Source organism: Xenopus laevis, chromosome 3L (genome assembly GCF_017654675.1).
Source record: "Xenopus laevis strain J_2021 chromosome 3L, Xenopus_laevis_v10.1, whole genome shotgun sequence".
Classification (NCBI taxonomy): domain Eukaryota; kingdom Metazoa; phylum Chordata; class Amphibia; order Anura; family Pipidae; genus Xenopus; species Xenopus laevis.
This window is the reverse complement of record NC_054375.1, coordinates 127,361,371-127,374,919: the sequence shown is the minus strand read 5'-3', so window position 1 is coordinate 127,374,919 and position 13,549 is coordinate 127,361,371. Positions and strand designations below refer to the sequence as shown.

Below are 13,549 nucleotides of genomic sequence, written 5' to 3'. Positions count from 1 at the left end.
CCACTGATGGCAACATTCACATTCTGAGCAGGTTTAGTACTCGGAGAGAAATTGTTTAAAGCATGTGGTTTATAGCAGACAGGGGGCCTGCAGTTCATGATACAAGAATTAAAACTATCCTTAGCCGCTTTTATCCTTCGAGAGCTGAGATTTTAACTTTCTCTGTGCCCAAGATCTTGTGGCACTAAAATTATTCTTAATATAGTACATTAATTATGCATCTTGTGCATGAAATCCAGAAAGGTATTCAAGTCTGCTTTAGGATCAGTGATTGGCGAATTTGTCCCATTACTCTTCGCTGAAAAATTCACGAATTTCCCATGCAATTCATGAAACTGCGAATAATTCATGAAAAGCGAATTCTGATGCCCATGTCAATTCGAGTCAATTTCAACGCCCGCATTAAAGTCAATGGGTGTCCAAATAATGTTGATGCGCTACAGTTTTGATGCTGCCCAATTTTCGTCACAGTTTTGAGAATTTATTCGCCTGCTACAAAACGAGGAAATTTCACAGCGAATTTGTGCCTGGCGAATTTATTCGCCCATCGCTATTCAGGATTAGTAAAGTAGAAAAGTCTGCACATTCTGCTTGTTGTTAATACTGGGTAACCTATTGTGTAGGAATTAGATTTGGTCAGCAATAGGTGGGTGACTACAACTTGGATATTCTGACTATACAGCTACTTCTAAAAGCTTCAGCCAGTACAATTTATAATTTCATGTATACCTATGGGCAATTACTAATATGCATATGCAACTGAGATGTCAAAGTAAAAAAATTTAAATCATCAACAACTACCACCAGTATTCAGTCCAGCAGAGTGAAATATTTATTGCTAGTGATGGGCAAATTTATTCAATGTGCTGTACCAGAGTGTGTTTGTGAGTTTGATTTAATTATTTTTATTAAAATTTTTAAAAGCACTACTGCACAGGATATCTGTTTTTATCTCCCTACCAAGACAAACAGGAAGAAGGAGCATGGATGAGAGATCGTTCTCTTTGTTTCATACTGGTTGAAACTCACTTCTTGTGAGTATATAATACCACCGGAGAGTAGAAATCCGGAGTTTTGTTGCTAACCTCACTAACCCTTAGTTACATACCCTCCCACTCCTGTCTTCTTCTTTTTTTAAAAAAAGGGGCTAAAAAAGTCATAAATGTATACAAATGGTCATTAATTATTGTAATACACAATTGTGCATTTCTTTGTGTCACATTGAAGGTGCTGTTTTGATAAGAATTGGAGGACACTAAGGGGCAAATTTACCTAGGGTCGAATATCGAGGGTTAATTAACCCTCGATATTCGACTGCCGAATTAAAATCATTCGGATTTAGCGCAATTCGTTCGAAGGAATAATCGTTCGATCGAACGATTAAATCCTTTGAATCTAACGATTTGAAGGATTTTAATCCATCGATCGAAGGATTATCCTTCGATCAGAAAATTGATAGGAAGCCTATGGGGACCTTCCCCATAGGCTAACATTGGCCTCGGTAGGTTTTAGGTGGCGAAATAGGGGGTCGAAGTTTTTTTTAAAGAGACAGTACACCAACTATCGAATGGTCGTATAGTCAAACGATTTTTAGTTCGAATCGTTCGATTCGAAGTCGAAGGTCGAAGTAGCCCATTCGATGGTCGAAGTAGCCAAAAAAAAACACTTCGAAATTCGAAGTATTTTTCCTCTATTCCTTCACTCGAGCTAAGTGAATGGGCCCCTAAGGGTGTGTTTTATTTATTATTTTTTAAGAGTGAAATTACTACACTATATAAACTTTCTGTTATTTCCCCTCCCCTCTGAGGGATACAGCAACCTCGTTTTCTGTGAAGTTTTTGTATGGGCAGAGGAGGGCCTTAAAAGAAGTTGCTGGACATTGGGGGGGAAACTCAATCCTGGGATTCGATTTTTTGCATCTGCACCCCTTTAAAGGACCTCCTTTAGGGTGTCCTGCATTTAATATACACTGTTCTATGATTTGGCTTACATGGTTCCCATACTTTAAGACTTCATCAGGTCCAATTATCTCCAGTATGAACCAACTACCCAGAAAGATTTGTAATGTGTGATGTACTTCCCAGCAATGTTTTGCTAGTTATGAAAATAAATTGGCATATTTTCACTGTTGCAGTGTTAGCAAAGATCATCACATGGCCCTCTATTTTATTTGTGGCCATCTTTTTTCTTATTTATCTTTAATTAGTGCAAATGGTACTCTGTAAAGTAGTTGCATAATCGTCTACCCCCTATTGTTCTTACATCCTTGGAAAAATAGTAGAAGGTAATTCTGTGCTCTCCACGGGCTCCACAACTGTGTTTATTGAGTTAGCAAAAGCATAATTAGCAACAACTTCTGTGAAAACTTCAGTGAAAACTGTGCAAATATCCTATTGCTACAATAAATTATTATATTTTTTTACAGTTCAGATTACACAGAAGCCTTCAAAGCAATGACTGTGCTTTGAACTGCAAGAAATTTCCAGTCAAAGTCTCTCTAAAGCATAAAATAAAGAGTATTCTTGTTTATGTCTGTTTAGTGCATGGTTTGGGGAAACAAATATGGGTCATCGTTAGGGATGGGTGAATTTCTCCCGTTTCAATTCACCGAAAAATTCATGAATTTCTCGCAAAATTCGCAAAACATTTTCAAAAAAATTGTGAAATGCGGAAATTTACGCAAACTAAGATATAATTAACCATTATTAGAAGCAAAACCGGCCTATTGGGTTTATTTAATGTTGACATGATTTTCTAGTTGACTTAAGGTATGAAGATCCAAATTAAGGAAAGATCCATTATCTGGAAAACCACAGGTCCCAAGCATTCTGGATAACAGGTCCCTGGACAATACTGGATTGTGTTAAGAATGATCTAGCTGGTAGCAGGCGCTAAACAAAGAAGTTTTCATAAGGAGTTTCTTTAAACCAGGTTTAGAAGTAACAAAGCAGAAACCCTATGACAGCTTCACCAGAAGCAAAGATCTCCCCATAGAAAATGCAATATACTGCTGACAGATAACACGTTTTTGATTATAAGAGAGCATATTGTTGATTTACTTTATTTCATCTGAACTGTCTGATCTCATTGCAACATTCATAGGAAGAAAATAATAGAGGAAAAATAATAGTAATTTATTTTACAGAAGGGGAGCTCAACTTTGGCGATTTGGTGGCATTTGTTATAATAATGCTTGCTGACCAGTTTATTGTATACTGTATTATACTATTACATCTACTCCCCCTTCCCTTATTTGTGCCAGAGATTCTGCCCTTCTCAGATTCAACATGCAAATTATAAGATGTAGAAAAACAGCCAATAACTAACCTAGAGAAGCACAGATACGCAGAACTGTAACTTCAATTTGGCGAGTGTGATGTGAGAGAGTCGAGCTCATAAAGATAAGGGAAGGAATTGAAAACAGCCTAAACCAACTGGAAATGGGAGAGAAAAAAAATCTAATTATTGCATAAAAAGTGCTTGTGAAGTTAATTTAATGCTAATAAAAGCAACTTCGCTTGGAGCAGCAGATGGAAATAAAGAGCATGGGGAGGATGCCGTTGTGGTTGTGGTTGTGTTGATCAGTTTTGCTCAATAAGGTGGCAAAGCAATTATTTTTTGAGCTGATGGGGTACCCTCATTAGAAGAGGGAGTTTAGAAAATTCCTTCTTTAGCACCAGGGGAATCATCCAATGGTGTCCTAGGGAATCTTCAGCATTCAGGCTTTTCACTGGTTTGTTGATAAGCATCATGTGTTTCATATAAGCCTAGTGCTTTTTGTGTGCAAAGCTACATTTTCATGCTTTCTGCTCTTTTATCACAACTTAAGAATAGTGCAAATCACATAATGTGCTGCAATTAGTGTCTGTGAGTTTTGTGGTCTTATGCAATTTGGAGCATAGTTTGCATATTATATTTAACTTAGTGTAGCACCTGGTGTGTGGCAGTGATGGGAAGCAATGGGATTACAAGAACTTGAGGATTTTCAATGGATAATAAAACTGTCCTTAATGGTTAGGAGATGTAACATCAACTGTATTTGTCAATCACAATGAGCAAAATTGCTCTGTTTCTGTTTGCTAAAAATGTTGGCAACCTGGGAAACATACTGCAAAACAGTAAAATTTTACTGAAATACATTAATGTCAATAGGAATGCAAAATGACATTTTGGTTAAGGCATTTTAACTCATATACATTGTCCTTCCTTGTTAGAAAAGCTCCTTTCCATTATGCTATAACTGATCCTCATGGAAAAAAAATGTCAATTTTTCAGCACCAAGACAGCTCCTTAGACAGGGGGAGGGCTCCAATCCTATTGGTTTATGTGGAAGGAAAGGGGCAGATAATATTGTTGTCTTTATTTTTTCCCTGGTGAAACAGACATGGTGAAATTCTAGTGTGAATTAGTTAAAATATTTTTCATGGGTATAACTGAGAAACTGAAATATTTCAGTTCTAAAAAAACATCAGACAAAGTCTACAAGATCCCTATGAACAGTCACAATATACTGGCTTATATATATATTCCTTTATGCTTTAAGTTAAGGTTAGCAGACCATCTGGAAAATCAAGAACATTTCTAGAAACTGCAGCTTGTAGGGCTGCATTTATTGAATATACCTGTATCTCAAATGAATGGACTTTGCAATTGGAACAGCCTTGATACATGAGTACAGAGTTTAATTCCTCTGTGCTACACCCTTAGGAAACCAATGCCTCAGTAAAATTTGGAAACAGGAACCCCAAAACAAGGGAAAGTGAGTGAAAGCATAGCACCTGAAAAATAATATAATTTAGGATTGTTAAATAGGGCAGGTTAGTGCTCCAACAAGGAGAAGTTGTACTCCACAGGCAAAACCTGTCTAATGAAGGGATTTCAGCAGGTAGAGTGAGAATTAGGAGACCTCAGTGTAAATTCAGATCAGTGTGATGTCATAAATATGGTGAGACTACTCCTTCTAGTTTGTATTCTCCTATCAGTTAGTGGTGTATGAAACTGTCATCGTCACATTTGCACTGCTGGATCTGAATGCCTCCTCCTTATTGTACAAAGGAATATTATCTATTAGGATGTTCAGTAACTCTTCTGTTTATGGTTAAGAAGATCCACTAGCCCTCAAGATTGTTTTCAACATTGTCACAAGCGGTTGTCCTTCCGCTGTTCTATCCTTCCTTTAGTTGGCGGGGGCTCAGCTAAGAGAGACAGCTGCAATGGAAAAGGGTCACAAAATTTCAAGAGGTTAGGATTAATAGTTATGGTATTCAAAGCTACCATCTGTGGACACTAGTATGATGTTATAGCAGGAATGAAATAATCGCCTAGTATTAGTACAGGGATCTATAAATGGAAAGGCAGCGTTGTCTCCCCCACCTTTGTATACAAATACATAGAAATACTAATTTAGAGCTTCATGGCTGCTGCTGAGTATACCATCAATACAACTGATCATTTTACAACAATAAAACAAATTGTACAGCCCTTTCAATAGATCAGCTTTGTACAGAATAATATGGGATTTGCTTCTTTGCTGCTGAAGCAAATCCCAATAGATGACACTGACTAATTAGTACAAGTATAACTCTCTCTCTCTCTCTCTCTGTCTTCTGTGCCCTTCTCAAGTCAAAACAGTATTTGTTACTCTGCAGTATAAAGTGTTTTCTTCCAAAATCATTTCATAATAATGCCTCCATCACCTTCCCAAAATGTTCCCAGCTCCCCCTTCTCTCCCCAATCATGAAGTGATTCAAGGTGAACTAGTCTACATTGATTAGACCTCCAGTGTCTTTCACTGAATTATGATTCTTTTATTGCCGTTAATGATTATTCCTGTAGCCATTGTGTAGAAACCTCTTCCTCACCAGACTGGGCCCACAGGCATAGCATAGTGATATGCCGCAAGTCACTTGGGCAGAAAAGCAATTTGTTACCAACACAGCAAACGAGAAATGCTGCCGACGCAGATACTTGGAGAAGCAATGACCTTGCAAGGGGACCTTTTGCAGAATTGAATGAGTTAAAGCTAGGCCCTTTCTGACCCCTTTCTTTAAATTCTCTGCATTCATTTACATGTCTTTATTCTTTATCTCTATGTGGCAGAGTCTGTGGCTGGAACCCAGAATTATGCCTTCTGAATATTAAGCTTATATTAAGTTGTCACAAATCAAACATTACAGGAAAGCTTCAAAGCCTTTTAATAGAGAGGAGAAAATGCAATCAAAACCCATTTAATGGTAAAGGTGAATGAATTGCATTAAGGCTGAAGAAAATTCATTGGGTATTTTTATTTAATGCACATGTTACCAATGCATTCATCAGAGCAGTACATCAAGCTAATAAATCCAAAAATGTCTAAGCTTGTTGTTACAGGGGGATCCAAGGAGGTTCTATGTCTCAGAGGCCCTCTACAAAACTTTTGCATTTCGGTGAATTAACAACCCAAACTTTATCTATTTCTTTATTCACCAAATAGACCCATATCCCCAAAATATAACTAACTCAACAGCTATACACTGACCATTGTATCTGTTCTGGATCCAAGATTTGGAATGCTTGGGACATGGAGATTTCCATAGTCTGGAATACCTAACTCAATTAGCGTGATTAAAGGGGACCTGTCACCCAAAAAAAAAATTCAAAATCCTATTTTATCACATTAGTCAAGCAAAATGAACTTTAATTACACAATATAAATTATTTGAATCTTGTTTCCTTCAGTCTGGGAATGCATAATTATAGCAAGCAGGCAGGAGCCATTTTGTGGACACTGTTATTAAGGCAAGTCTTGTATCATCTCAGAATCTTGTTTGTGCACCAGAATGGGGGACCTGATGTCCATCCCCATGCACTGGCTACACAATTAAAGAAGAAGACAACGGGGGAATGTGTGGAGAGCCGGGCCGCCATCAGGGTTGGACTAGGGGGACAGTTGATTTTTGGGTCTTAGGGGGGCCCGGCCGATGTACTCACGCTGTAGCCGGGCCCCCACTGCTGTCAGGAAACTGCAGAATCATGTGGGGAGGACAGAGCTTCTTCTACACGTCTTTCTCCTCCCCAGCTTCAAAACTATTGGTAGTTTCCCTAGAGCCGCATGGTGATTGGCTAAGCCTATCCAATCCCTGTGTAGATCTACTGGGTCTACTAAGCACTATAGCTCCGCCCACAATATCCAATTCGGCAGCTCACTGAGAGCGGGGGGACTTAATGTTTTTGTTTATTGAACCCATGGCCACCATTTTGTAATTATATTCTACGGGGCCCCTGACCACCAATGTTTTAGCAAAACTATTATGGGGGCTCTCTGTCAGCACTGTTTTTTTTAATTTATTGGGGGGCCCTGACCATTAATTATTTTTTTTACTTATAGGGGGGCCCTGACCACCAATTATTTTTTTAAACTTATAGGGGGGTCCCTGACCACTACTGATTTTTTTTTTTAACTTATAGGGGGGCCCTAACCACCAATTCTTTTTTTTTTAACTTAAATGTGGCCCTGACAACCAATTAATTTTTTTAACTTATAGGGGGGGCCCTGACCACCAATGTTTTTTTTTAACTTATAGGGGGGCCTTGACCACCAATTATTTTTTTTTAACTTATAGGGGGGGGCCCTGACCACCAATTATTTTTTTAACTTATAGGGGGGCCCTGACCACCAATTATTTTTTTTAACTTATAGGGGGGGGGCCCTGACCACCAATGACTTTTTTTTAACTTGTAGGGGGGCCCTGACCACAAATGGTTTTTGTGGGGGTGGGGCTTGGGGGCAGGATCTGGGGTGGGGCAGGGACCAGGGGGCCAGAAAATTTTGCTGTATGGGGCCCCGTGAATTCTGATGGCGGCCCTGTGGAGAGCTGTGACATCTAGCAAGTGCTGAATGGAAAGTGAAAGTAATTTCCCTCCTAAGGCGTAGAGGAGGGGCAGACAATATTTGATTGACAGCTGAGATTTTTAAATGAGCTTACAACAGCTATGAATGCTATAATAAAAAATAGAAATTTGAAAAGGACTTTTATTATACAGATTTTTGTGTCTTGGTGACTAGTCCACTTTACCGACTACAAAGTTTTGTCTTCTAGAACTGTTCATAAGAAGTGTTCATGTGGAAAATTACTATTTTTACAGCACTATTGATAGCTGGTTTCTACATATTATATATGGCATATCTGTATCGCCAACAGTTTTCAAAAGAGAAGACTATAATGTAAATCAGGAATGTAGTTATAGCATATAAACATTTCAGCAAGGAGGAATCATGGTTAACACTACAATGATTGCACTGTCTGCATTGAGTTTGTATGTTCTTCTCATGTTTGTGTAGACCTTAGACTGGAGCAGGGCATTATGTGAATAATATACTGTACAATAAAGAATTTGGTAATATTTTTGTGATATGGTACCCATGAATGACAATGCTGATGGTCAATTTCTAGGGAAGCCAGGAGCCAAGGGTTGAGTGCTTCTCCCAGCAGGTGCTTTTTTGATCCCCACTGCTCAGTGGTAATAGTTGAAACTGTATCATAGCCTTAGAATGGGCACCAATGCGTTGAGATCCTTTACAGGCCACCCTCCACTGAATCTATGGCAGCAATAGAGGTGACAGCAATTACAGGGTTCCCACTATAGGCTGTGTCAATACATACAGCACACTTGAGCCTAAAAAATAACATGCACGCTTGAACCCGTATATAAGCCTAATTTTCTTAAGAAGATAAAAAAGATTTCCAAGATGTATCTATAAATTCCTGCAAAACTAAATCCATGGTGGAATATCCAGGAGTACAGGTATGGGATCCAAGTTATCCAGAAATATTAAAAGGCCGTCTCCCATAGACTACATTTTATTCTATTTTATTTTAAAAATAATTGCCCTTTTCTCTGTAAAAATTAAACATTACCTTGTACTTGACACAGACTAAGATATAATGAAGCCTTATTGGAAGCACAACCAGCATATTGAGTTTATTTAATGTTTACATGATTTTCTACTTGACTTAATGTATGAAGATCCAAATTCCATAATTTCCTTTTTCTCTGTAAAAATTAAACAATACATTGTACTTGACCCAGACTAAGATATAATGAAGCCTTATTGGAAGCACAGCCAGCATATTGAGTTTATTTAATGTTTACATGATTTTCTACTTGACTTAATGTATGAAAATCCAAATTCCAATAAGATCTGTTATCTGGAAAACCCCAGGTCCCAAGTATTCTGGATAACAGCTCCCATACCTGTACTAGTTGGCTTGTTCTGTTAAGGATAAAGCAGGTTTATGAATACATAATGCAAAAAAATGCTTTATTTTACCTGGATGGAAAAAAAAGGGGTACACAGACCCCGTAATTGCTGGAGTGCTCAAGAGTGCAGCTGTCCCAGTGAAACCTTAAAAGAAGTTCAACTTAAAACATGTTTAAAATAGATTTTGCTGTGGGGTCCAATAAGAGTGTTAGCAAGAGTATACTGGAAATATAGAGCTTTTAACAAAACCGTTTATAAGACCTTCATGAGGTCTGAAGATGTAAAAATCCCTTGATCACAGATCTCTTAATCCTTTGTCTCTAAAAATGTGAGCTTTCACCGTGTAACTTTATCATGCTCCAGGCAATCATAGTGCAACATATAAAGTCCAAGGATAGAAATATGACATGATGTAAAGCAGATTCCATTTTATCCTGCTGCCCCATGAATCAAGTTCAATAAAAACTACCAGTTTATATAGGAAGTCAATAACACTGTGGGATGTATCCGCTAAACGGCATTATATTTATAGTTCTGCTTCTGTAAATTGGAAAGTACATTACATATGAATAAGCACTCAGGTCACTTTTGATGTTATTGTATGTTCTTTACAGAGTAATAGTGTGATGTTTATTTTCAAGTGTCACCACAGCAATAACAGAAGATGTATCTCTGAAAGTCCTTAATATCACAGCAATGTGGAACTTTTGCTCGAGCTCTTAATAATACAATAACCCAGCCAGAAGCTTTATCACTCCTGGGTGTGTACACACAAATACACACAAACTGAACCCCTAAGTGTTGTATTATATGTAAGATCTAGATTATCTCTGTCTATGAATTGCTGTGTTTTCTATGACTTTAATATTTGCAATTCTTTGAAGAAGTTATATTGATCAAAGCCAAAAATCATCTTGACTGTAATAATTGTCTTCACTGTGAAGCTTAGAACCTCTTTTATCTTGTTCATTTGTTTAGGTGGAATGGCTTAAGAATGAAGAGCCTATTGACACCCTAATGGATGAAAACATTGACACAAGAGCCAGTCACAACCTAATCATACGGCAGGCTCGCCTCTCAGATTCTGGCAACTACACCTGCCTAGCAACCAATATTGTCGCTAAGAGAAGAAGCACATCAGCCACAGTGGTTGTTTTTGGTGAGTTGGTATATCTGTCATATGAGACACTATGGGGGTTATTTATCAAAGTCCAAATTTATCTCAATATTTTCTGGAAAAAACTCAGACCAAATCTGCACAGGTTTTTGCAGCTTATTTATTAATACACTCCCCCGAACATTCAAAAGCTTTAAAGAGTCAGAAGAAGAAGGCAAATAATTAAAAAAAATACAAAAACGAAATAATGAATACCAATTTAAAAGTTGCTTAGAATGGGCCATTCTATAACATACTAAAAGTTAACTCAAAGGTGAACCACTTTAAGGTAGGAAGATCCAAATTACATAAAGATCCATTATCTATAAAACCACAGGACCTGAGCATTCTGGATAATAGGTCCCATATCTGTATATGCTGTTCATTCGTGAATTACATAGCAAAGGAAAACTGAGTAGAGATAACTTCTCAAAACATGGTTCCCCAAAATATTTGTCTTAGACATAGACATTTTGGAGGGTCACTACATCCTAGAAATGCTGTGTAACAGGTTCAAAAATATAGATTAACCTCCAACCTTTTCCAAAATGGACCTCAAATTTTGTTGAATTCATCCATATTTTGAAACTATCCAAACTAACTAAATCTGAAACTTTAACCACATGGTGCGGTCTTATTATGCTTAAATAATCCTATCAATTTTAAATCTGTAGGCCGTTCAGAAGCTTATGAACCTTGAAAATCCCCTTGTGAGTAACAGTTCATAGGAAATGCGAATAAATTCAGAGAGCAGACTGTGCAGCAATAATAACAGCAAGACGTGATAATGCTGAAAAACAATCAAGGCTGGGATGGTTTTCAACAAGCCACAGTTATGTGCAAGGAGAGAATTATAGCCAAGGCACAAGGAGTTCAGAAACAATTATTCTATTAATTACTCCAATTACCACAGTGTTGTGCATGACGATTATTTGTAATAGAAACCAGCATGTGGTGAGGAATGAGAAGAGCACACATACCACAATTCCATAAAAAATCGATATTATGTACAGTGTTGCATAATGTAAAGCCTTGTGGACTACAGAGTACAGTATATGCAGTGACTTCTCTATTGAGATAGCTTTTAAGTAAACAGATGGGTAGGGTACAATCAGCACCCACAAAATGTGCCACTTTGTTAGGATTCTCTTTAGGGGAAGAACAAAATATTTTGCAAGAGATTTTGATTTCAATGCAGATTATAATTATACAGAAACAATCATTATTTTTGTGTTTAGTTTACTTTAAAAAAAAAAGGCTCCCATGTTCCCAATTTCTTAAAAATGTTTGTGATTTTTATAGTTTTGACAAGATCCGAATATAAAAAGCACAAAAGAAATAAAAATGCTTAATGACTCTAATGAAAATTCTAGTTTTTCGGACAATTACTAGCAAAAACAAATTTGAAAACCTCTAGATTTTCAGCTTCCATTAAGTTCTATGGGACCTCAACCTCTTTTACTTTCCAGAGTTTTCTGTGTTTTTTACACTTTATAAATCTCAATTTTTTTAAATTTTAGAAAATAATAAAAACACAAATTTTGGAAAAAAAAAATGTATTTGTGAAAAACAGCTTACAAACACAGGCACAACAAATAAATATGACCACCAAAATATAATATCTGGGTGCACAAATCCTATTGGTTAGGATGGAAGGAGAGGGGAGGATAATACAATCTGTTCATTTTTGTGTGTACCATGCGTCTTTCTTGCACACTATGGGGCACATTTACTTAGGGTCGTATATATGAAGGGTTCATTTACCCTCGATATTTGACTGTCAAAGTTAAATCCTTCGACTTCAAATATCGAGGTCGATGGTTTTACCGCAATTCTTTCGATCGAACGATCGAAGGATTTTAATCCATCGATCGAACGAAATTCCTTCGATCAAAAAAAGCTTAGAACGCCTATGGGGACCTTTCCCATAGGCTAACATTGAGTTTTAGGTGGCGAAGTAGGGGGTCAGAGGTTTTTTTAAAGAGACAGTAGTTCGACTATCGAATAGTCGAACGATTTTTAGTTTGTATCGTTCGATTCGAAGTCGAAGTCGTAGTCGAAGGTCGAAGTAGCCAAAAAAAACTTTCGAAATTCAAAGTATTTTTTATTCTATTTCTTCACTCAAGCTAAGTAAATGTGCCCCTTAGTGTCTTTTCTTGCTGTGCAAAATTGTCTACCTTTTTACGAAACTTATTCCAGAGGCGAAATTCATAAATTTGCAATTTTTCAAAGTTTCTTTATATCAATATGAAATGCTATAGGATCACTAAATGGTCAGAGCATAACCACAACAACCAAAAGATAGCATATGTGTGTGTTTTTGTGCTTGTGTGAGTTCTGTTGTACATAATTGTGTGTTTTCATCCATGGATGCATGTACACGTGTACATGTTCTCATTTCAACATAACCCTTCCGATAACCTATCTTAAAAAATCTCCCTGTGCAACAACTCTACAACAAAGAGCTTACTATCAAGATGCTGTTCAACGCTAATCTCTTTGAACGGTTCCGTCTTTGAATTTTTGGTTCTACTGCCTGACATGTTCAGCGAACTGGAAAGCTGTTTTCAAGTGACTCAGTGGTGGAAAGAATTGAGGTGGTAACCTAGGAATTCCCGTCAGGTCTTTGCTGTCAGTCAGCACTCGGCCCGTTGTAAGTCCACAGCCATCAAGGACTCAATGAAAAGTTCAGCAGCTCAAATTATTGATTGCAGATGAAATCTGGAGTTCTTATAACAAAAATGTCAAGATATCGGTATGGGAAAGAGCTGTCACTGAGGTGACGTTAACAGAATAGAAGTCTGAAGGACAGCAGACTAGTGTTTATAGGTATAATAAGCCAGACAAAGTCCTATTTTTCAGGAACACTTTTTCCTTACGGTCTAAACATATTGACTTAGATGCAGTTGTACACAGAGCTTTGATACATATAGAACCTATGTTGAATAATGTCAATATTCACAATCTCATTTCTCATAATCTCATTTTCTAACAGAAGTAAAAATCTCAACCAATGCTTTAACTAAGTGGGATGCCTGAAAGACAATGTGCAATTTTCACCCAGCTTTCTGTGTTGCAAATGACCACTATATTCTCAAAAAAATTTTAATTTATGAGTAAGAAAACACTTGAATTAAAAAAAAAAAAAGCAC

At 37.3% G+C, this 13,549-nt stretch overlaps 1 protein-coding gene across 2 annotated transcripts in view; it reads left to right on the top strand.

Moving 5' to 3' along the window:
- LOC108710311 (netrin receptor UNC5D-like) overlaps positions 1-13,549 on the top strand; it is a 408,361-nt gene that overhangs the window by 262,261 nt on the left and 132,551 nt on the right. For both annotated transcript variants that reach the window (XM_041586931.1, XM_041586932.1), the window contains exon 5: positions 10,220-10,400. In XM_041586931.1, coding sequence (XP_041442865.1) covers positions 10,220-10,400 — 181 coding nt within the window. The remainder of the gene's footprint in view (positions 1-10,219; positions 10,401-13,549) is intronic.